Below are 23,583 nucleotides of genomic sequence, written 5' to 3' on the forward strand. Positions count from 1 at the left end.
TTGTTCATCTTCTACTACATAATCTTTAAAGAAATTTCACGTTGAAATGAAAAATTGCTTAGATTTCTTGTAGAACAATTTGCTTTTTTTTTCCCTCAGTTGCTGAGTTTCATTGCCGTCAGAGTTTAGTTTCCTATGCTACTGCAGTGTTGGCTTTCAGGCAGAACAGACAGTTCATGTATCTGATGTAAAATCGAGCAGAAATGAAGGTCAACCTATTTTTTCCATACTCTTAGTCTACCTTTGTAACGTTCCCATCAATGAAGTTTTCTGGTAAATCGTTAGACAAATGTCAGACTCTTGTTAGGATGTTTCATGCTGTAGGAGCTAACTTCTTAAAGACTAATGGTGGTGGATGGTGAGGTGGAACGTGTGGCTCCACATCTGCTCCGAGGTGTTTTGGAGTGACTGTGGGTCTTGCACATAGTCCAGGAATCCTCAGGCAGTAGTTTTTGCATAGAGCCATATAGGTTATTTGTAGATAGTCCTCTGCCTGTCGGAAAAAGAATGTAGCAAACTGAGCTGTATGTACATCTTTAAATAGACAACCAGTGGTGAGATGGGTAGCTCTGGAAAGCGATGCAACAGGCTGCTTCCCAGGAGTTGCATTTATTGATGGAAATTGATAAAGCTGAGCAAAATAGGGCTTTCTGGGAAAATCATTTCCTCAAAAATGAGGTAAAAACAACATGCAGCCATTGGAGTGCTCTGTGTTTTGGGGAATTGAGTTTTTGAGTAGTTGATTTTGAACAGAACTAAATTGAATGTGAATTCATCTTCTCACATTGGTTGTAAGAATGACCATTTTCAGACAATTTTATATCTCCAGAATACAGTGAACTGAAAATGCTGCACTTGAAGAGACGCTGTGTCCATCTTGCTCATCAATTTCTCTGAAAATTTGGAGGGAAACTATCACTATGTCAAATGGACTGGCAACTTAACGATGTGAACTGAAAGGCTTATTACCAGCTGGTAGCAGAGCTGAGTATTTCAGCCAACAGCTGGTGACATCCCTACCTGTCAGAGCTGGAATGTAAGCAGGATCATTACCCAGGCTATTTGAGGAAAATACATCTGAAGTTGAAAACAAAATGTTAGCAGAATAAAATATATCTGTGTGCAGTAACGTGCTTACATACGTGTACCTTACTGTTAGTTAAACTAGGAAAATCAGTATTTCTTTTTTACTTAATCTCATACTGCTGTGTTGTAAATCAGGTGAGTTTTAATGTGAAAACTGGGCTTCGTAATAACCAAATAAATTCATGCTGAATGTGATGATTTAAAAACTGAAAATTTGCCCTGAATCTTGAATTAATCCTTTAAATTTCAGTTCCAGGACCAATGCTGGCACGTTCTGATATTTTAACTGCATCATGCCTTCAGCTGCTGTTACTGCTTGGTGATCCCCGTAGCTGAATGCGTCACACCTCAGTGTGGAAATGGCAAGCCTTTGGTTCTGTGGCCACCTGTTAATGATACCAAATGCTGCTTACGCATGCTATTTATGTCAGCTGTATGTGAGATATTTCAACTTCTCCACTGTGCTTACAAGATTAGCTTTCCTCCTGAGTGAAGTTAGATGATTGCTTTTGCACTCCTCTGTTAGCAGCGAGTTCTTTAAACTGCTGTGGCACATTTACAATGACAACAAATACAGAGCCTGTAGGTGTTGACATGTGCTGTGCTGATGTGCGGTTGTGCTGCAGTGCACTGATTCTTCCAGTGATTAAGATAACTTCTCAGAGAAAGTAAATTTCGAGAAGCTACATTGAGGCAGTTGGTTTTTCATCTCTAGTCATAGAAATCACTTATGTATTAATTAGAGGTCTCCAGCAAGCCACTTTTTCTAACGGGGTCTTTTTCTGCCATAACTGTTGTTTGGAAACCCATGAGCAGCTTTTGGGGGGTGGATGGAGGAGCAGAATAAAAAGTGTTTTGGGGGGGGGATGGGAAATAGGAGTCTGACTCTAGCTGATAGCTATGCGTGATGTTAGTTTGTTGATATAATGCCAATTTATTACAGCAGATGCCAACATTTAAGACAGAATGAAAACATCCAAGCTGCCCACAGAGACTGCCTTGTTAAGATGAGAGGTTTCCCATAAATGGTGCATCACTAATGGCTTGCCTGGCCTTAAGCTTTAGCCGTTTAGAGGAAGCTGTAAGCAAACTGATGGTTTTCTCCCACTTTCGCAGTAGAGACTCCTGGTATGAGCTTCAAATGTACTGGCTCCACTGTGGCAGCACCTTCCTTACCTGCTTGTGGCTGGCAGTAAATTTATGCAGATGTCTTTTGCTTCTGTAGAAAAGCCAGTATAGTGCTTACACCTGACTTGCAGTGTGACGAAGAATTGTAAATGTCTGTACCTTCTGCAGATAAATCCTGACCCAACAATTTAGAGACTAAGGAGTTCTCGTGTATCTTTTTCCCTCTTGGAATAAAAGTTTCACTGCCTTTTTCCCATGTTAACATACCTTTACCTTTATAATCACTAGCATTGCTAACAGTATGTGTCCTCTGTCAGTGGTACTACTTTGTTTCCTAGAAAGCCTGAAACAGTTTGTTACACTTCTGTAAAATATCTTTCGACTTTTATATGATCAGAGGGATATGTGATTGCTTTCACAGTCATCTGAATCAGAATTGGTTGGGGCATTGCCAGACGGAAGCTAACAGGACACTTACTGCAATTGCTGACTGCAGCTCTGTAATGAGGCTGAGCTTATTTGATAATTTTCTTTAATAGATTTTTTTTTTCTAAGCTCAGTTGCATTAAGTGACTGAAATTTGTTGTAAACATGGAAGGCTGCAGTGTTTACGAATTAAGTGTATGTCTGTCTTAGCCCTATTTGTTACTTCTGATGTTGAACTGATGGCCTGTCCTGTCAAGGGCTGTTTTCCATAGACAAATGTAAGAATTGCCTGAGGTAACTGACTGTCAGTTTTTCCCCATTAAAATGATGTTTAGTCAGTCATGACTCCTTTGCAGGTAGTGAGTCCCAGTGTGATCTGCTAGCTGTGTACAATCAAAATGATTATGTACTAGGAGGGTCTTAGCAGCTAGTCTCCTGAAAACAGTTGAGGTGACAGAAAGTGCCAGTTAAAAAATAGGAATACTGATTTAACCTGTGATCAAAGTATTTTCTGAAAAAGCTGCAACTATATGAAAAATTGGGTACGTTATTGACTTGGATACTTCATTTGACATAGTTCATAAAACGGAGAGTGCCTGACAACAATTCACAGCCATTAGCACTCTTGTACTACTTCTGTCTTAGCACAAAATATATTAGAGGTTGCCTTTCTTTACGTGGATTTTTTTGATGCTTTTTTTTTTCCTCCCTTCTCCCCATTCTACAATCGGTACCATTTTCATTTTCAGAATTGGCAGAGGAGGCAAAATGCATTTTCATTGGTCAGTCATAGCAAACTCTTAAAGGATTCTACTACATCCAAAGGCTTTCATAAAAGTTCTGTCAGCAAAAAGCAAATTTCTCACGGATGTGTGAGATGCATTCGGTTCGTGTGCTTCTGGCTTTTGGGGGAGAAGGTCACTACCTCTTCTTTCTGCCATTCCACCTGTGCCCCATCCCAAGGCATTTCTGAATAAATCATGACACTTTTTCTAACTGAATGACTTTTTTATTGCTGAAGTTCTATGTAATTATGCAAAAAAATAGATAAAGGCAGCCATACTTGGAGGAGTTTTTACAGCAATAATGTGTTTACAGTAGTAGGACTGCATTACTTGGCTTCAGCTATACCAAACTGCTACCAAACCTACCAAATCAGGATTGTCCTTTAATTTCCAAAATCACAGTTGCAGAACTCAGGTAAGAAATCTGTTAGTGCAGTGTCTACAATACTGAAAGCAGGGAGACCGGCAAGCATGTGCCTTAATAGTTAGGTATCATGCAGAAAAGTGATGTTAATGTACCTCTGATGGAGATACTAAGTAAAATTATGTTTTAGTCACTTGAAAACTTCCCCTGTGCTTGCATGTTTATTCCACACTAGTTCTGTGTATGTGGATGTAATACATCTTGTCTGAGGTGGCGTGCTTCCCACTGAATGTATTTTTATTGCACAAGATGTTATGTATGGAATGTATTTCATAGCTCTAGGTGGAAACTTTTCCTGGATTCCACTACCTACTACCTCCTCCTACATGAGAATTAACATGCTATCCCAAATAAACCTGTGTAGATTGTCAGGACAGTGCATGCTCTGCTAAAATACTTAAATTTTAACATAGGTTTCTGTTCAGTAGCTTTCTCATGGGGGCTTGTGTTGACTGCTGAAGTGTGCTTGATAAATCAAAGGAGAAAAGAATTGCTGATAGTTCTGCAGCTATGAGAAGGTTTTGTAGCAATTTTTTTTTAAGCTTTAGTAAGACTTTTAAGCCTATGCAGCAGTGGTGCTTGCCATGGCAATTTCACTCAAACTTCTTTCTCTAGCTATGATATGATAAAGAGTAAATAGCTGAAGTGCTTGTTACTCTGCTTTCTTGAGACTGAAAAAGGGGAGAAATTTGATTCATGTAGCAAGCAATTAACATCTTTTTTCCTCATAATCACAGACTGCCATACCAACATTATTTCACTGAGAAAATAAATATTATTCTAGTTTATTAATAAGATGGATTTTCTAATGCTAAATCGTAAAATTAATGTAGATTCATATCTCTGCAACTCAGTAGACAGATATTTTTCTGTTGAAGTTGTTACTCCCTGTTGGCATGGACTGCATGAGAAGTGTGTTACTGCACTAGAAGTACAATAAAATTTGATCCTGAGTGTTTAAAAGTAAGCAAAATCATACAAATCAACTTTTCTCAGCTTTCTATTTGCAGTTTGGCCACCAGCTGTCAAAACAGTAAGGGTTTTCCCTGACTTTAGTGAATGGAAGAGGGTTCAAACCAATTAGGTTTGATCAACTACTTGATCTCAAGTGTATGTTAAGTATCTGCACTATGAGCCTCTGAACACAATGAAGCTGACGGAGTTGTGAAAGGTTATTCTTTATTGGAGCTGGTTGTGTGCGCTTACAGCAAATAAGAAATTGAATATATTTTTTAGGATGTCATACTCTAGTTCTAATTCCATGCCTGCAACTGCAAGTTGCAGTGTAAGTCTAGAGTCTTCCTTAGACTTAATATTTACTAGTGTAAATTCCAGAAGGTGTCAATTCCAGAAACTCCAGACCGCTTCAGTTCTGCCAAAATGGGACCATGTGATAGGTGGCTCAGTTGTTGGAGTAAAGTCACTTTAAAATTAGGGGCTCACGTTTGCACTGAATGACAAAGCCAAAAGACCGTACCCTTTTTTATAGAAATAGTCTTGAGGGTCAACTGCCAAGAACATGCATAAATCAGATGAGAACGATAGCAGTCAATCTGTAATAATGAGAGAGTGCAGACCCTGGCACACCATCAGGAGACAAGCAAAGTATTTGCCAGGGCAGAATTTCAAGGTGAACTAAGAACTGCAACACAGACTGTGCTGTGACAGTTGTTCCCTTATATTGATTCTCGGGATCAATAGGTATAAAATCAGAAGCAGTGTAGCTTAAAGTACTTTTTTTTTTCTTTCCTAACAGCGTATGGCTTTATGGAAAAGTGTATTCCTTTTTCTATTGCATTGCACTCGCTGTAGCACTAATTTCAAGTGACTACAGACCAAAGTGGATCAGGGGACTGATCTGAGTTAAGGCTAACAGCAAAAGCAAGCCAATTTAAAACTCTGTCAGGGCTAAAATTAATAGATGTTTATCTCTCACTGTGGAAAGAAGAGCATGTATGATAAAATTAGTTTTTATAGCATGTCCAAAAACAGCTGCCAGATAATAACTGAAGGCTTGGAAGAAGCAACTGGGACTAAAGCACTTGTTTCAAGAGGACTTTTGCACGTACTGCCTGACACCCATTTTTGGCATAGGCTCATTCTCTGTAGATGTGTCTCTAGGCTTGCCCATTCATGCACATTTTAGATTTCTGATCATGTTAAAATAAAACTAAATGCCATCTTAGCACAGTCTTAAGAGTAACGTAGGCTTATTTCAAACCAAATCACCCTACCGTTCCTCTTATCTTCCTGAAGGTAGAATCATGTTGCTTCTAAGTGGAACCAACTGTGGGGAAACCGGATGAGAACAAATAGTGTAAGGTTGCTTTTCAGCAATCTTGGTGCCTCAGGGCTCCACTGCTCTGTGCTACCTCTGGTACGAGCACAAAGGTCAGTAAGCTCTAGGTACAGGAGGTGCAGGTGTACTGTGGATTGGCTTGCCTTAATGCCATGCCGTGAAACTTCATTAGTAAGCTTTCAGACTAAATTACTGTTTTCAAGCTATTTTTCAGAGCAGTAGCTAGATTTTACAGAAAGAGTCTGTCTGAGGAAAAAAAAAGTTTTGAAAGCTTTAAATTGTCAAAGGATTCTCTTGTTAAGCATATGAGGCTGAATGGGAAATGATACAGCCAGTGAGTTCTTGGAATAATAAATCTGTCAGTATGGTTTGGCTAGAACAGAGGGAAAACATCACTGCTTTAAAATGGATAATTGGAAATCCAAATGTCTATTACAAGATCAAATGAGTTGATGTTACAGAAAATAAGGTTTCCTGGGCTTGTCCTTGGAGTAATTCTAGAAGTAAGTTACTTACCTGTCCTGAAGCAGATCTTTGAAGGAACTTTATTGTACCAAAATATTTGGGAGTTTGGAACAGACTGTGGAAATTAATTAATTTTCCTTGCAAATGGGTCCGAACCGATTTTATAGAAGTGTGAACCTTAAATCTGGTGTTTTCACAACTTATGTTCCATAAAACTCACTAATCTTGTCACTTGCTTGTCTAGAAGGAAATGCAGAGTTTCACTGTATAATCAAACAGGTAGTAACTTGAAAGCAGAAATGTTCCTGAAACTTTATTCATCAGACTGCTATGGAAGAATGGGGAGGCAGGAAGGCTGGTGAGGTGCTTAATCCTTTCCAGCTTTCTTACAGGTAACTGTTTTTTACATTCACTGTTACCTTGTAGCTTTGATAGACCACAGAACACTGGTATTGTGTAATAATTTACTCTAGCTTTTCAGCGGGTGACTTTTCATAAAGCTTATGCTACCAATTTTTTTGTTTGTTTGTTTTATAATTTAAGTTCACGTTGCCCTTTGGGTCTTCTTCTTGACTTCTGTTTGCTGTCGTATCAGTTGAAGAAGGGAACCTCTTGCAGTGTCCTGATTTTCTTGCTGGCTGCTTCATAGTTCTTCTAAGTGTGGGTTATGGCAAAGTTAAAGTTTAAAGAGTCAAATGGTACAATCTCTGCAGAAAATCTTCCTACCTCATTATGCACTCTGTTATACCCAGGTAATACTTGCATGCAACGTGATATGCAATAATAGAAGATTCAGTCTACGGAAGAACTAGAATTGTTTATGCACAACACAATTAGCTGCAACATTCTGCTCTTTTTTGGTAACTTCCCCAGTTAAAAACTTAGGTCTTGAACCAAACTTCTACTTATTTGGTAGATAGAAGTATCCTTTATTACCGGTATTTACTTCCTTTTCCAGTAGCACTGTAGGCAATGTTTCACTCAGCTTGCCTAGTTTTGGAAGTATGAACAGTTATTGAAGGCTCCATTGTAGTGCCATCTCTTTCGTTAAGGAGAGAGGAAAAATGATATCTCATTTTAAAAGCTTTCTGTCTTCATTTTTGCTTAGAACCAAATTAACTGCTGAGTGCTTCTCATCTCTTGGTAGATGCAAGAGGATAAACAAGGAGACAGAACTTCTCTCAGTTGGAGTGAAGGCTATCCATGTTTCCTGGTCTGATTACTAACATATTACTCTATCGTAATTATGATGTTTTCTCTTGCTTGTGCTTATAATAACTGATAAAGGATCTGGAGAGTTGCAAAATAAAACAGGAAGTTTGCCCATTGAACAGTGATGCTACTAGGATATAAATTTTCACTTCCTTTGTAAAAGTCAAGGCAAAGAGGCGTTGGATAACTGGACAGTTCTTAAGGTGGTGTAAGTTAGGAATGAAAATTGATAGTGTTGTAAAGGTTTTCTTGAATTCTCTTTATAGACAAATCTTACATAAGTTTTGCCCCATATAGAAATTTAAGGAGGGAACCCACACTTTTTATCTTCAAGCATAAAACTTTAACTGCAGTGGCAACTTTATAGTACAGTTACAGATTCTGGACTCCGATGCGCTTCTTGAAAAGGTGAATGCACCTTTGAGGCTTCAGCAGACATTTGCTTGGGTGAGTTATTTGCAAGCTTATACAGCCATAATCTTTAGCTCATAATCTATGAGCAAGGATATTACAGCTCATGTGCCACGGCAGGTTACACTGAACCTTACCAAACTGGTCTCTTATGGCAGTTTAGCTTAGCAGTACTAGTATTGAAGCTTTTAACTCAAAGCCAGAAGAGAATATAGGTAGGTTTTCAAGCATTAAACTGACCACTGAAGTGGAATAGTTTCATAAAAAGAATAACTGTTGCTGCAGACTTTCAGTTCAAAGACTCTCCATTAGGAGACTTATAGCAGTTATTGCTAATGGAGAAATTCCCTGCCTAGTTGTAATTCATTTTCAAAGAGCTTAATCTCACACAAGTAAGCATTTTGGCTGCCCTGAAATAACAGTTGTCTCCCTTCACATCTACAGAAGGATCTAGCTGAAATTCTAGAAAGCAGTGGCACTGTGAGCCCTTCACACTTTCCCTCATTAAGTGCACACAGCAGAGCAGTCTCAGCTGCACTGGAAGCCTTTCAGTCCTCAGCGGAGCTCAGGCTGAGGGAAGAGAAGAATCCTTCTTGGCCCTTCTTGGGAAGGTGAGGAGAGGGAGGAGATGTAATGCTAGCTTTGTAGTGCATTAGCTGCAGCAGCTCGTTTTGGATGACCTGTTTCTTTCTTTGGTGCAGGCTCTTATCCCCATGTTGACTGATGTTAACAGCGCAGTTCAGTTGTCCAGTAGCAAGTTGCTAGTGGCATTTAGGAAGTGTTAGTGTGCTGAGAACATCCACATGGCAGATACCGTGTGAGAGCTGTGCTCTGAGCTGCCTGCTGGAGGGCACAGGGAATATTCTGTGTCAGTTTGCATTGCCCCCTACATGGTATTCTCATGAGATGCCTGTATGCAGACACCAAATCAGTCTTCCAGAAAGGCAGATGTTAGACTTTCTGAAGCAAATGAAACATTTTTAGGATTTCTCCTTTTACCTACTTTGAGAAACCAGTGTGTAGTAATGGACAATATTCTTCAAAGTAGGAAGAGGCTTTTTACTTTGCAAGGGCAGTGTGTATATACTTCAACTGAAGATAATATATACAGTTTTACAGATTAATTACTGATTAAATATTAGATATTAACTCAACGGGCTGAATTCAAAATGAGACCTAAACATAACTCCTGAATCTTAGGAAAAGCAAATTTCTGCACATACTTCTATCTTCAGTTCTGAATCTGTTCCTTATCTTCGTCCTCATAATCACTGTCTGGCACGTATTTACAACGGACAAAGAGATTAACATAAATAAAAACCTCTACTGTGTAACTCTCACTTAATGTCCAAGCGAGCTGCACGTACTAGAATAGTTCTTACTGCAACTCCTACGCTGAGATTTCCACATACATTTAAGAGCTGCTTTTAACCTGGTCTAATGGAAATAATTTATTATGTTGTAGGTACCAGATACCTGAAGTAAATGATTAGTTTCTGAGAAGAATACAGAATTTCAAAAGGACAAATAGTTCTGTTGATAACCTTCCTCCTCCTGGGACCTTTTCCTATTTAGTTTTCTCTCTGCCCCTACTTTTCCTTTTAAAAGAAACTTCTCTTTTGATGTGAAGCTCTAAGCTTTCATAGCTATGGATTTTGAAATGCCCTTCCTGTCCGTCCTAGGTTCTCTCAAAATGCTGATTTACCTCATGTTACCTGAAACACGGAGGGCACATTAGCAGTCTGTAATGGACACCTGTCCTTAGCTCAGATGAGACTGTCTCACTCAGCAGGCACATTAACACTTGCTCCTTTGTGGCAACTTGAGCAATTTTGAAGGGGGGAGCAGCTCGGGTAAATGGGGAGAAGGGGAAATAAAGTAACTTGGCTCTCTGGAACAAACAGAAGACTTGGGAATTGTTAAGTAGAAGATTTAATTGTTTGAGAGCATGTTAGTTATGTGACTTCGTAGTACCGGTCCAAGGAGAAAGTCTTCAGTCTGCCTTTGTACCAGGAAGCTGCAACAGCCACACTAAAAGTGCTGATGTGTAGAGCTGGATTCCTAGACCTAAACAAGGTATTAACCCAATCACTTATTTCTTTGTAGTGCTGAAGTAACAGTGCTTTGATGGTTAAAATTTTGCTGTCTTAATTCCCTCCCAGAATTTGGGAGTCCACAGTTTGAAAGGATTTTTGATACCTCGTGGCACTTTTGTTCTAAATGGAAGTTTTATTAAGCAAGACTCCTAAACTAATGATGAGGTATCAGAAATTGTAATTTACTGGATTCTTAGAAAGTGATAGCCGTTGTCTGACTCTAGTTTTCACAGCTTCGAGGTATGATTTTCCTTTAGGCAATGAAACCTGTAACTCAATTGAGGAACTTCAGCAACTGGGAACAGGAGCACTGGCTTAGAGGAAGGGAAAGAGAGGTTAATTCAGACTATTTTAGCACATGTTGTTTTCCATTAAAAGCTTCTGGGTTGGAGCCCTGAAAATTAAAAACTGTTCTCCAGAAGTACTTATTTCTTTCACTGCCTTAAGGATGAGCATCTTTACAGGCCCTTTGCAAAGATGGTAGGAAGTAAAACAAGGGTTCTTTGAGTTGTCTTTTTATTTTTTTCCCTTCAACTCTGCTTGGAAATGTAATTCAGGATCTTCAGCATATTTTCCCTAAAATAAGCTATCGTATAGCATTAACCATTGTTTTTACATTTGAAAAGTGGCCTTGAGGTTAAGGGCTTAGTTTAATCACGAATATTGAGTTATCGTGCTTGTTATCTTTGCTTCCCTGTGTTATTGGACTTTCTTTTAGCGCCTACGTACAAAGTAAATTTGTCTTTACTGGAGTTAAATTAGTTTAAATAATTTTGTTATTACTAATTTATTTTTTAGTAGTGTGATATATCACAAATTCTTGAGGAAAAACATTTCAAGGCTCATACAGCACAATTGTGTACAGTATGCACGCAAAAAATAAAGCCTCCAGTCTCGTTTACTTCACTTAAGAAAATCAACCATTTTTAGGGTCAAAAAAAAATGCATCTGCTCTGGAGCTGCACTAAACAGGGTGATCGTTTGTAACAAAGTAGACATGCTCATTTCTGAAGTTTGAAGCTGTAAAATTAGAAGTATTTCAAAAGGAAATTCTTTCATGTCCTGTCTGCTAAACTAGAACTCAACACTTTTCTTCCGAAACTGATAACCTGAGTATTTTAGATGTTTTTGAAAAGCTGTCTAGTGTATTAATCTTGAAATTTGATAGGCTGAAGGTCGAAATTGTCTTACTAACTTTCTAATGTACCAGAAATCTTTCTAAATGACAGTAGTTGGAAACACTTCTGAATTCTTCCAGTGTGCTCTCATTTTTAAATAGCTTATTCAGCCTGTCATCAAAAATCTCTTTGAAGGTGTGTTGTAACAGATAATACCAGGAGAATCAAGTTATCTGAGGATGCCTATTATATACATGATTTCATTGTACCTGACTGTCAAATGTGTATTTATCTACTTAGGTTCAGACAAAGAAGGAAGAAACTCTGCCACCATCGCTTAGTCAAACCATTCCAACTTTCTATTTTCCTCGAGGATGTCCTAAGGAAAAAGTAAACATAGATGCTGTGATTGCCAAAATTGAGAAAACTTTCTCACAGTTTCCAAATGAGAGGGCAACTTTAGATGACATGGGGAAAGTTGCAAAGGTGAGAGTTTGTTAGCTAACTGCTTTCCATATTGTACATGCATGGAAAGAATACATGAATTCTCTGTGCTTTTCCTTGCATTGTGTATTCATCTCCTATTAAGTAGTGCCAGTAAGACAGTTGTGTGGAAATCTTTGTATTAACCATGTCTCAAAATACCCTCACACTATGCTTACAGAATGAAATGAACCACAGAACCAAACGTGTTTGTAGATTGATATGCCTGTTGATTTCTGACCTACATGATATTAGTTGTGTGATGAAAATGTTACTGTCCTTGGCATAAAACCTTTCAAAGGCTGCTTACTCATTTGACAGTGTCGTGAGCATCCATTTTAAAGATGCTGAAATACAGAATGGTTTAGCAACTTGAGAGCTTAAGTCATAATTGAAGAGTTATTTAATAGTTACTGTAGAATGACATAATACTGAATTAGGAATTAGCTAAGATTGTTCATATGTTATTGTAATGCACAATAAACTAATTGATTTAACGTTACATTTTAGCTTTTGAAATATTTATCTTGGTCGTGAGCCTTTGTTTCTCATTCCTGCTCTTGTCACTTTGTATTTCAAATCCAGGGTTTAGAAAAATAGAAATAAATTTTTATGTAGACCAGATTTAAGTGATGAACTCCCAGTTTACCTCACCAGAAGTGTTTAACTGCCAAGCTGAAACACAGGGTTTCACAGCTCCTTTCCATGTAGATGGAAAGCTCCTTTCCATGCTTCAGCAAGAGAGCTGGAAGGGCCCAATCAACTACAGTTCAATGATGAAAGGCAAGGCATTCTCCTGAAGGATAGGGTAAAGCCTCTCAGACTGAGGAAATTTTGTCAAAGTAACTTTTAAAATATGTATTTTTAAATGCTAGTTAAAGTATTGCGTGAAAAGTATCTGTTCTTTTTCTCCAGTGACCTTACACATCTTGCAGTATTGAGTTTTGAGTTCCAAATGAGAATTTCAGATGTTAGCACATCTGACTGCTCCAAGTCATAGTTAGTTTTAGGTAAAAGGCACTTAGCTTTAGGACAGAGGAAGCTTGAAGCAGACACAGAAGCAACACTGTAGGTACATAGGAGTTCTGAAATTGTGGAGGGTATACCCGGTAAGTATTGTGAAGCATACAAATGAAGCTCAGTGCAGGCTGACCTGTTACTGAAAATGGGATAAAAAATTTGCCTGCATGTGCAAGGATGCAGATGAGTTGAGATATCTTCTGAGGCAGACAAATGTATGCTAGCTGTCATCCAGAAGTTGAGTTTGAGATAGCATAAACAGTTACACACTTTAAACATATCCAGCCCATTGGCAGAGCTTATTAGCATGGACTCCATTCAGCTGCTAGGAGCATGAACATGTAACTGCATTAATCTATTAGGAATGCTGCAGGATTGCCTTATATTTTACTTTCTTCTACTGAATTTTGGCCTAAAGCAGTTGTTTTAAACTACTTATTTTGGAGTGTGCAGCTGGTTTCAGAAACAGTTAAAAAAATAAATAAATAATCTCTGTTTATATAGTTCAGAAATGCTTTTAATCCCCTACAGATATGTTCAATGTTACTAAAAGGTTTTTCCCATGATGTCGCCTTAATGTTTTTTCTTAATGCTTGTAAAACTTAATTTGAGAGATTTATAAATGAGGGAGTAGCCCTCGGATAAAAAAATCAATGAGTTGACTTGATGTATACTCTAATTATAGGCTTGTGATTGCCCACTCTACTGGAAAGGTCCTTTGTTTTACTGTGCTGGAGGTGAACGAACGGGATACGTGTCAGTTCATAAATTTGTTGCAATGTGGCGGAAGTAAGTAGATTACTTTTTCAGAGATACCGTATTTTTATTTCTTTAATTGAAATGTGTATTTTAAGCTCTGAATGAGATCCAGTGTATAAGGGGAAAGACAAGAATTTCCTGTAATCAGCTGTTGACAGTAAACTTGTACGTGAGAAAATGAAAGTATATCACCCCTTCTAAAACAAGCAAACAAATCTTTATTTGTTATGATCAAAGGTTTTGAAATATTGTTTGATAAATGGCTGGCTATTTATGGGAAAAATGAAAACCATGGGCGTAACTTGCAGGTGTCAGTTCTGAGCAGAATTACTTCTTTCTAGTTTATATTCTAGTTCTAACTTGAAAATGTCTTCTCGTGTAAGCAATTGTGTGGAGTACCCACCTACAAGACGATACTGCTTGATAACCTCCCCTATAGCTTAATTTGCCATGTGTGATTAACTTTTGAGTTAAATTGTGGTTGCTGTTTCATAGGCCTTTATCAGAGGATGCCCATACGAAGTAGTATCAACAGTTTTCTGTGTACAGTAGTAAATGCATATATTTATATTTCAGAATACTTCAGACCTGCTATGATGATGCTGCAAAGTTTGTTCATCTTCTAATGAACCCTGGATGCAACTACTTAGTGCAAGAAGACTTCATTCCTTTTTTACAAGTAAATTGCAATAAGAACTAGCTCTGGAAAGCACAACTAAATTACAAATTCTTTTTTTCAATTTTTTTCTTTTTTTGAGCTAGCTGTACATTTTCATGGTCTTCATTATAGCTTATTAATAATATTTTAGTGTAACTTGCTTTGTATGGTCCACACAAATGAGATCTTTTAAGACCTATAGTAAGATGTATGGATCTTGCTTGCAGGAGTATCAGACAACCTTTAGGGTTTTAAAAGGCAGTTGAAATTACAAAGGCTGTTCTGAAAGCAGTGTCTCGTATTATTTTAGTCCACGATGTCAGAGGTGGATATTGGAGGGAGAGCAGTAGAGGTTGAGACTTTCCACCAATATTCTATTACATTTTGTTACTGTGCGACCAATGGCAGCAGATGGGCAGCCAGACAAACTAAACATGGAAATGAGGATGAAGCAAGTGTGTATCACTGAATCCCTCTTTTCAGAAAAAAATGCCACCCATTGACATTCATTGCCACTTACTGAACATTTATGGAGAGCAGATAGTGAGCACAGTGAAGCAGTGGGTGGTGTGTTTCAGTGACAACAGTGATGTGAAAGACATGTGAAAGCCATGCAGATGTATTTTTTTATTTTTTTCTTTGGAAGCACAGTATGCAGGCATACTTGTTCATTGCTGGCAAAAATACACAGCTAATGGTGCTGACTGTGCTGAAAACAGTGTTTGGTAGCTGAGAATTTGCTCTATCAGATAATGTTATTGTGCTCTTTGTAGCTGTTATAGCAACACCATGGAAATAAATAGGAGGCATTACTTTCAGAGCAGCCTTTGTGCTTAAGGAGGGCCTTTGGAGGGCAAACTGATTTTCTGTATTCAAGACCTAATGCAATTTCTCTCAAAGAGCAGCAAAAAAATACATTTCTAGAACCTAAATTAACTTGAGTGAGTCATCATCAGACACAGAATTACAAGCATTGCAGTAATCAGTAGTATTCATCTGACCAATTTATTCAAAATCTTCTGTCCATCTGAAATATGGGAAATCATCTGTTTGTATGGCTTTTAAAAGATCATTTTATTTTTTAAATGTCAACAGTGTTATTTGCATACAGTGTGCTTTAAGTGAAATTATTAATTGTTGTAGTTAAATTTGAACTGTTTTAGTTAAGGGAGAGGATGTCTGCTAATCTGTGTTCATTGTTCTACATAGACACTAATGGATGCTGTTCATGATATTGTTATTCCTTTGTGTAGGATGTGGTAAATAGCCATCCTGGCCTATCATTTCTAAAAGAAGCATCTGAGTTTCATTCTCGGTACATTACCACAGTAAGTGTTTTTTATTTGGAAAAGCTATTTTGGTTAACTAAGTATGAAAATGACTAAAATTAGACAAAATGTGTAAGCATCTTTGTCCTTTGGGGGGAAAAAATAAAGTATGCTGCCAGTCTTCATGTCAACATGACTAGAAATATTGCGAAGGAAATTAATTTCATGAGTATCATAGTAGAAACTGTTGAACTTAATATAAGGATGAGAAACACCAAATTGTAGAAGTGTAAAATAAGTTAATGAACATTTAAATAAAGAACAGATTGTTATCTTAAAAGACTTGATTGTCAGTATAGACTGTTGGAATCTTGACTGTAGTCTGGGATTAATTAAATGAAATTTTGAAAGAAAGGTCTATGTTCACATGATTATGTTCAGCATCGAGTAAAATGATGATAATACTGAAACTGTTTACCACATCCATCTCCAGGGATGTGGAAGCTCCATTTCTCTCTTCCTATGGTGATGTGAATGAAGCACTCTTTCTGTACACAAGGGAAAAATCAGTGACATTAAATTTTCACAATTGTAAACAAGGCAGCCAATTCCAGTGAAGTCTCAAAAGATTAAAATTCCACGGAGTAACATTCCATTCACTCTCTGTGCATGTGAAAACTAGTTTGACAAATCTTCCCAACAACAAAAAAAGACAAACAACGTGCAACTTATAGTTCAACCCAGACTTACATTGTGGAAATTTTTTTTTTTAAGTATTTGGTTTTGGTTCCTCCTATCCTTCATAGAAAGACTGCCAGCCTATCAAGTAGTGCTTTAGATTTTGCTTTTGTCTTAATTATTATATGAGCTCCCAGAACTTTCTTGTCAAATGTGAGTAAGGGAAATGTTCTGACAGTGAGTAGTTTTCTTTATTAACAGATTGTGGTTTGTATCAAAGCCTGCTCTGCTAAAAATTGTGAAAGCTTGCTATAGGAAGGAGAAGGTTTTGCCATTTTCAGTTACTTTTCTATGGATGAATAGCTTATTTTTGTAGGTCTGAGTCTAGCAATGCTGAACAAATTAGTGCTGCAAGTACTTGACTGACAACATTTAGTGCAGTCAAGAGAAATCCGTGTGTAATCAAAATGCCAGAAAAAACACCAATATTGGTAAGAATATAGTAAGAATATTTGAAATGCCAATCTGCAGGTTAAAAATGACAAGAGGACTATCTGCCATTATTTCATGTTTTATTTCTGGATGGAGTAACTGCTATTGGTAAATTGAGCTTATATGGTCTTCTAAAATTCTTGGAATTGTCTTGGAAGCTGCTACTGATATAACTGTAGGTGGTTTTTCTCTGAGATAAAATCAGGTGTTTTATGCTTACGTTCAAGGTAGCTTTAATCTTGCTACATGAAGCTTTATGTTGTAAAGGATGTTGTAAGCATTACAGCTGACGATTTAATGTCTTCTCCTAATTTCCAGTTGCAAGTTAAATGATCAGTTTTTCTGCTGTGTTTCTCTGTATATTTGTATTCATACTAATGTAACCTTTATAATGAAGAGAGCATCTTGTTGGTTGGTCAGTCTAGGGGAAGCAATTGGTTCTGTCTGTTAGGCAGGGGTCTATGTTGGTTGGTCAGTCTAGAGGTAAGGTTTGGTGCGTCTCTGCCCAAGATAAAGCTGAAATACATTAAAAACTCTTGTCCTGACAAATGTGAAAACGCATTCAATCTGCAAGTACGGTGTGTATATGCTTGTGAACTGTTGAAATTGTAATCTCTGTATTCCACAACTTCTCCCTTATGAGAAACTGTTGTGCAGCATAGTGAGGAGGGTAATTCTTAAACAGTTGGCTTGTTCTGTGCTTTGATTCACTTTGGAAAACTGTTTTTTATGCCTATTCCCAGTTGTCTCGAGCAAACATTCAATTTTGTTTTTATTTTTAGACCAGTTAAATGTATAACAGATGAGATAATGACATGCAGATGGATTAAGTTGCAAAGCTAAAGCAAAACCTTTTTAGAAAAAATTGCTTTGTAGTGTAAGCCAAAAACTGGGCCTTCCCTAAAATCACAATTAGAATTGGGCTAATTAACTTCCAAAAGCAGACCAGTCTATTCTCCTTTCTAGATCTATTGAACCAGCTGTTCTTGTTCAAAGTGTGAGCTGCAGAGCTTTCTGTAGCTTACTGCTTACAGGCAGCTTAAGCTTTATTTTAAAAACTTCATGGAAAAAGTTGCTCTTCTATTTGTACTTCAGAACAGTTGGTTTCTTTAAACTATTGATAATAAAGCAATTAAATCTGAAGTAATAAAAACTGAAATAATAAGGCCTTTCGTTTGGAAAAGAGTTTATTGGAGGAGGGAAGGAATTCCTTAAGAGATTGCCTTTTAGCTAGTAGCTATTGTTGCAAATAAAATGCTGTACATATACAGTATTCAGTATTTAGCTGATCAGCAGGGTGCAGTTCATCTCCAGTTAAGCAATTACAGCTCATAATATGCTCAGGTTTCTTGTCTGGTTACTGGTGAATGAATTATTGGAGATGCTCGTGTGCTTAAGTCAAAATAATTGAAATGAATATTTTAGATACAGAAAAATGGTGTTTTAAAGTCTAATGTTCATAAATTAAACCAAGCAAATTGTGTTAAATGCATGAATTAATCAAAATTACCTACATGTGCAACTGATTTAAATAGATTTTATGGATAATCAGTTGAATGAATATGATTTTGATTCTAACATCGCTGATGTCATAGAAAAGACATCCTTACTAGTTTTGTTACTCAGAAATAATTTCTGTGCTGTTTTTTATAACTACTGTCAGTTTTTGTCTAGCTTTAAATAGAACAAAATGGAAAAAATGTATTATCTGTCCACCTGCAGGAAGTATTCTTTCTGTTAGATGTTTGTTTCTTGTATCTGTGGATATGGTATCAGAAGTTATGGTATCCCCCAGTGCTCTGGTCTTCTTTAAACAGACCCCATTCTATTTCTGTCACTTCATTTATGAAATACTTTCATAGCAAATACAGGTCCTTAAATCTGAAGCCATGAAATATATTAACAGCTTTATTGCCTATAATCGTAGAAGATGGGAAGGCAGTGAAATTGTCAATAAACATCTTCTGCATAGCACGCAAGTATTCTGCGCATTTACTGTGTAGGATGTGGGTACTGCAGCACTGAAGTACACTACCTGGATTAGTTTAGCTATAGCTGGAAATAGCTTGATAATACGACGTAGCACATTGATGCTTCTCTCATTAGTAGAGGGAACAACAGACTTGTAAACCATTCATTTGGGTGGGAAGATGGAGTCCTGTAATGCATCTGAGCTAAGACTTATTTTTGATCACAGATGCTTAGGAGGTTGTTCTGTTGGCATGCCTGAGATCACCTTTTTGTTTTCTTGCAGGTTATACAGAGAATATTTTATACAGTAAATAGGTCCTGGTCTGGGAAAATCACTTGCAACGAGCTCAGGAAAAGCAATTTTTTGCAGGTACGTAGTATCTTTTGCAAGTTGTCTTTACAAGTTTAAAACAAGCACTAGCTAAATGCTTTAGGGAATAAGATAAGCATTTCCTTCTCTTGCAAAATCCAGTAGGGACTACATTATATTAACTCTCCTACTGTAGAATATGTTTAAATGTCATTTTATGTAGATCTGTACATGTGCAACTCTGGTTAGCAAAAGTCTAGCTGATCTCGTACTTCTGTGGATACTTTAGCTTTCAACCTTGTCTGTTAAGTCTTTGCTGTCATGCTGTACGATGTGCATTGTCTCAGAAGGTCACTATTCTTCCACTGAAATACTGTTAGGTAACAGTAATATTCGTCTGGTTATCAGAACTCAGATGATTCAGCAGCAGTCTTAAAAATTCTTTAATGTGTTCTGTTTATCCTTCTGATAATAGAATGTGGCATTATTGGAAGAGGAAGCTGATATTAACCAGCTGACAGAGTACTTCTCATATGAACATTTCTATGTTATCTATTGCAAATTTTGGGAGCTGGATACAGACCATGACCTCTATATTGATCGGAAGGATTTAGCTCGACATAATGATCATGGTATGACAAATGAAGCATCTTTCTTTACATGTGTTAAATTACTTGCAAGCTTTCAACTGAACAAGTGGTTAACTGCAAAGGCCAGTGTTCAGGAGTCTGTTTCTGTAGCTGATCCTCCTTGCTCAGGGTAATAAAGCAGGACAAGTAACCTCTGATCCTGCTTTGTGTCCAGCAATACCAGATTGGAAGAAAACTCAGAATTTGAATTCCGATCTTGGCAAAGAAGTAGAGGAGGAAATAGGTCACTTTTCCCCCCATTCAGATCAAGCCTACACACTTAGAAACTTAAGTCTTGATGTATTATCAGTGGGGGATTGTTTTGGAAACAATCTGTTATTATTAAAGTAGCATGACACTTATGGCAAGGTATGGAAGGAGAAAATAGTAAGGCAAATATACATTGTTACTTTGCTTATTTTAAGGGTTAGTTTATTCAGCTGCAGTATGTTTTCTTTAAATATCATTTTGTAACTTTCTATTTTCTGCATTCAAAACATACGGTCACTAAGATTCTGTAGTCTTGCACACTCCCTATTTTAAATGTTCTTGTACTTTTTATGGAGCTGTTTTGTTTTTTTTTTTTTTTGTATGGTTTGTGTCCCTTGTCATCATTGTCCTCTTCAGGACTGGAAAGTTTACTCAAACACTAGCTGACTGTGGAATATTATCCCGGATTAAAAAGAATAAGCATCATTCTGATTGCTTTTGGAAGCTTGCCTGTAGAAGTCTTTACGTTAGGACACTGAGGCAGGATTATTTCATTTGTGAGGTTGCTCTAGTAGGTACACTGTTTATAAATATATGTATATATACACACACAGAACTTGACAAAAAGCAAGGGCATGTGAAACTATAATGGCACTCGAAAACATGATTTACTTGTCAAAGAACTAATAAATGCTATCTCACTAATCAGCCAATTTTATTACTTTTGCTACATTACTGTTTCTGCATCGTCTGAATTCAAAGTTGGTTGATTCGAGGGCTCAAAAGGATTAATGAGCACTGTAGGTGATCTTTCTTACAGATGTTTATGTATGAGGTTTCTGATAAACTTTTCAGCTAGACATTGTAGTAAAAGTAACATGTACATCACTGATACAATTTTAAATCTTTCTTTCACAGCAATATCAAGTAGAATGATAGAGAGGATCTTCTCAGGAGCAGTAACAAGGTAATTCTTTTGTATGCTGATCTAAATACAGTCTAATATTTATATATTTGCTTGCAAGACTGAGTATCATTATCTTCAGAATTAAATGATGTCCCCTTTGAAATGAAATGCTGAATTTCAGGATTTAATACTGAGCAATCTCCCGAGTGTTCTTGAAAGCTTTGGCTCAGCCAAGGATCTTTAGTCTTTCTTTATTACTATGAGCACTCATCACTTAGTATTATATGGCATAGCAAGGATGGGAATAAAGAGGGGAAGAAATGCTGCTGGTGTTTCTCATATCCTTAAATCTTGAGAAGCTTTCAAAGGGATTTGGGATTTTTAATACTACTCGTACAATCAAATTTGCAACAAGTTCTTGCATCAGGGTTGCAAAAACAAGTCTAGAATGTGGTCGATAAACAGAAATAACAAAAGCTGAAATTAATAGCAAATGAAGTGTACAGATATGTCTACAGCTTACGCAACTGTGAGTAGGGAAGGATTAGGAATGGAACATAAGCTGTGAACTGCTTACCTACCTTTTTGCTAGAAAGGTTGATTGTGTCATCACAATGTATTTGGGTGCTGAGCTCTGTGGTATGAGTAGAAAAAAATAATTTTCTTGTCACATATACTTCATATCTTCTTTTTTGCATCCCAACACTTGTAGTTGATGGAGTACACCTTTTTGTTCTTTTACCAACTTCCTCTTTAAATATCCATTGCAGTAGCAACATAACAGAACTCATAATGTCCTTTTTCCTTAATGATCATAGTCACTGATAGGTCAGCTTCAAACTCTGCGTCTTTTGATAGATGATCAGTTAATAGCACCAGGGAAAATAATCTTTGTTTAGTAAAGCCTGGATGTTTTAACATATATTTTTTTTTTTCTGTGTTGATTGTCAAGAGGTAGAAAAGCACAAAAAGATGGAAAAATTAGCTATGCTGATTTTGTCTGGTTTTTGATATCTGAAGAAGACAAGAAGACACCAACTAGGTAAGAATGCATTTATTTTATCAGAAATAAAGACTGGCTTATACGGAGACCGCTGATGCTCAGCTAGAACTTAAGAAACTAAATCATTAAAAACATGAGTAGAATACTGGCCCAGCTGGTTATATCATTCTTGTTTCTCAGTGTCTTTGATTGTTGCTGCATAGAAGTCTTTAATGACTTCTAAGCAGATAACTATTTTTCTTCATGCGCTATAGGGGGATTACTTGTAGACAAGCTCATACATAAAGGAGACTACAATTGTTTCATGACACCAGTGGCTTTGGAACTGTGCAGCTAGCATTAGTTGTAGAATGTTAGAAACTTACTGTGTGATGTGTTACTGGCTTGTTCAATATAAAAAAAGAACTTAGTTTTGATACACAATTGTATTTTTATTTGGCTCCTATCAACGACTGTTTACGTGGGTTGATAGTGATAGGACAAGGGGGAATGGTTTTAAACTGAGACAGGGGAAGTTTAGATTAGATATTAGGAGAAAGTTTTTCCCTCAGAGGGTGGTGACACACTGGAACAGGTTGCCCAATGTGGATGCCCCATCCCTGGAGGCATTCAAGGCCAGGGTGGATGTGCGCATAACAGGGGGCTGAAACTAGATGATCATTGTGGTCCTTTTCAACCCAGGCCATTCTATGATTCTGTGATTTTTATTTTTATTTTCTTTATGTAAAGCCACATGTTTAATTTTTCTCCTTTCTCACCCCTTCACAACTAAAAAATGCGTTTTCAAATGCAAATAATGTTACATAAAAGGACGAATACCAGAAGCTGTTATCACAATAGTTTTTCTTGTTTAATGACTTCCTATGGCATTATGGAACGTAATCTTAAAACTAGTTTTGCATCTGTATGTAGAATAGTCTATAAAACAAGCTCTGTAAATTCTGAAAATTCTTGTATGCTTGTGTAAACTGCTTGTGCTGTTAATTACTGAATTTCAGCATTGAATACTGGTTTCGCTGCATGGATCTTGATGGAGATGGTGCTTTGTCTATGTATGAATTGGAGTATTTTTATGAAGAACAGTGCCAAAAATTAGATAACATGGCCATAGAACCCTTGCCATTTGAAGATTGTTTGTGCCAGATGCTGGATCTTGTGAAGCCACAGTATGAAGGTAATAAAACCCTTTTCCATTCTGTAACTCCTGCTTTTCTGGATAAAGATCTAGAGAACCACTAAGAGCGTGGTCATACCAAAAATACGCCTTTGGTTGGTCATCTCTCTAAAGTCTATTGGTGTTTATTAATTAAGTGATCTTCTGATCTTCCAAGGATGGGCAAGCATTCATTTCTGTACTAACATTGAATATGCTGCTTAAAAAGTCTTTGAAATCTTTTCATGGATAGTAGCCATGTTTATTCTCAAACGACATCTTTTCCACCATCTGGCTGAGGTGATAGTGTCAAGAAAATCTCCTGAGACTTCTCTTCACTTACTACTTACCTATTCGTATACTCATTTAACTGAGATTCATTCAAATAGAAGTTTCTGAATGGTGTTTGTCTCAATTGATCTGAATCATTTTAGGTTAAAAGGAATTTATGGCAATAGTCTTTAAAAAAAAAAAAAAAACTGAAAGTTGAGCTACTCTTAGATGTTGGCCTTTCTCTACGTTCCTCTAAGCCTTTAGTAGACTTGCATTCTGTCTTTTTGCCTTTGACTTGTATAACTTTTAGCTGATCAAA

The 23,583-nt window shown here is 37.1% G+C and overlaps 1 protein-coding gene across 2 annotated transcripts in view; it reads left to right on the forward strand.

Moving 5' to 3' along the window:
• PPP2R3B (protein phosphatase 2 regulatory subunit B''beta) overlaps nucleotides 1–23,583 on the forward strand; it is a 49,222-nt gene that overhangs the window by 18,157 nt on the left and 7,482 nt on the right. For both annotated transcript variants that reach the window (XM_085213294.1, XM_010727064.4), the window contains 9 exons: nucleotides 11,751–11,936; nucleotides 13,639–13,742; nucleotides 14,289–14,391; nucleotides 15,624–15,698; nucleotides 19,063–19,149; nucleotides 19,565–19,721; nucleotides 20,847–20,895; nucleotides 21,788–21,877; nucleotides 22,837–23,012. In XM_085213294.1, the coding sequence (XP_085069420.1) occupies nucleotides 11,751–11,936; nucleotides 13,639–13,742; nucleotides 14,289–14,391; nucleotides 15,624–15,698; nucleotides 19,063–19,149; nucleotides 19,565–19,721; nucleotides 20,847–20,895; nucleotides 21,788–21,877; nucleotides 22,837–23,012 (1,027 nt within the window). The remainder of the gene's footprint in view (nucleotides 1–11,750; nucleotides 11,937–13,638; nucleotides 13,743–14,288; nucleotides 14,392–15,623; nucleotides 15,699–19,062; nucleotides 19,150–19,564; nucleotides 19,722–20,846; nucleotides 20,896–21,787; nucleotides 21,878–22,836; nucleotides 23,013–23,583) is intronic.

This window comes from Meleagris gallopavo, chromosome 1, assembly GCF_905368555.1.
Source record: "Meleagris gallopavo chromosome 1, MGAL_WU_HG_1.1, whole genome shotgun sequence".
NCBI classification, from domain to species: Eukaryota; Metazoa; Chordata; class Aves; order Galliformes; family Phasianidae; genus Meleagris; species Meleagris gallopavo.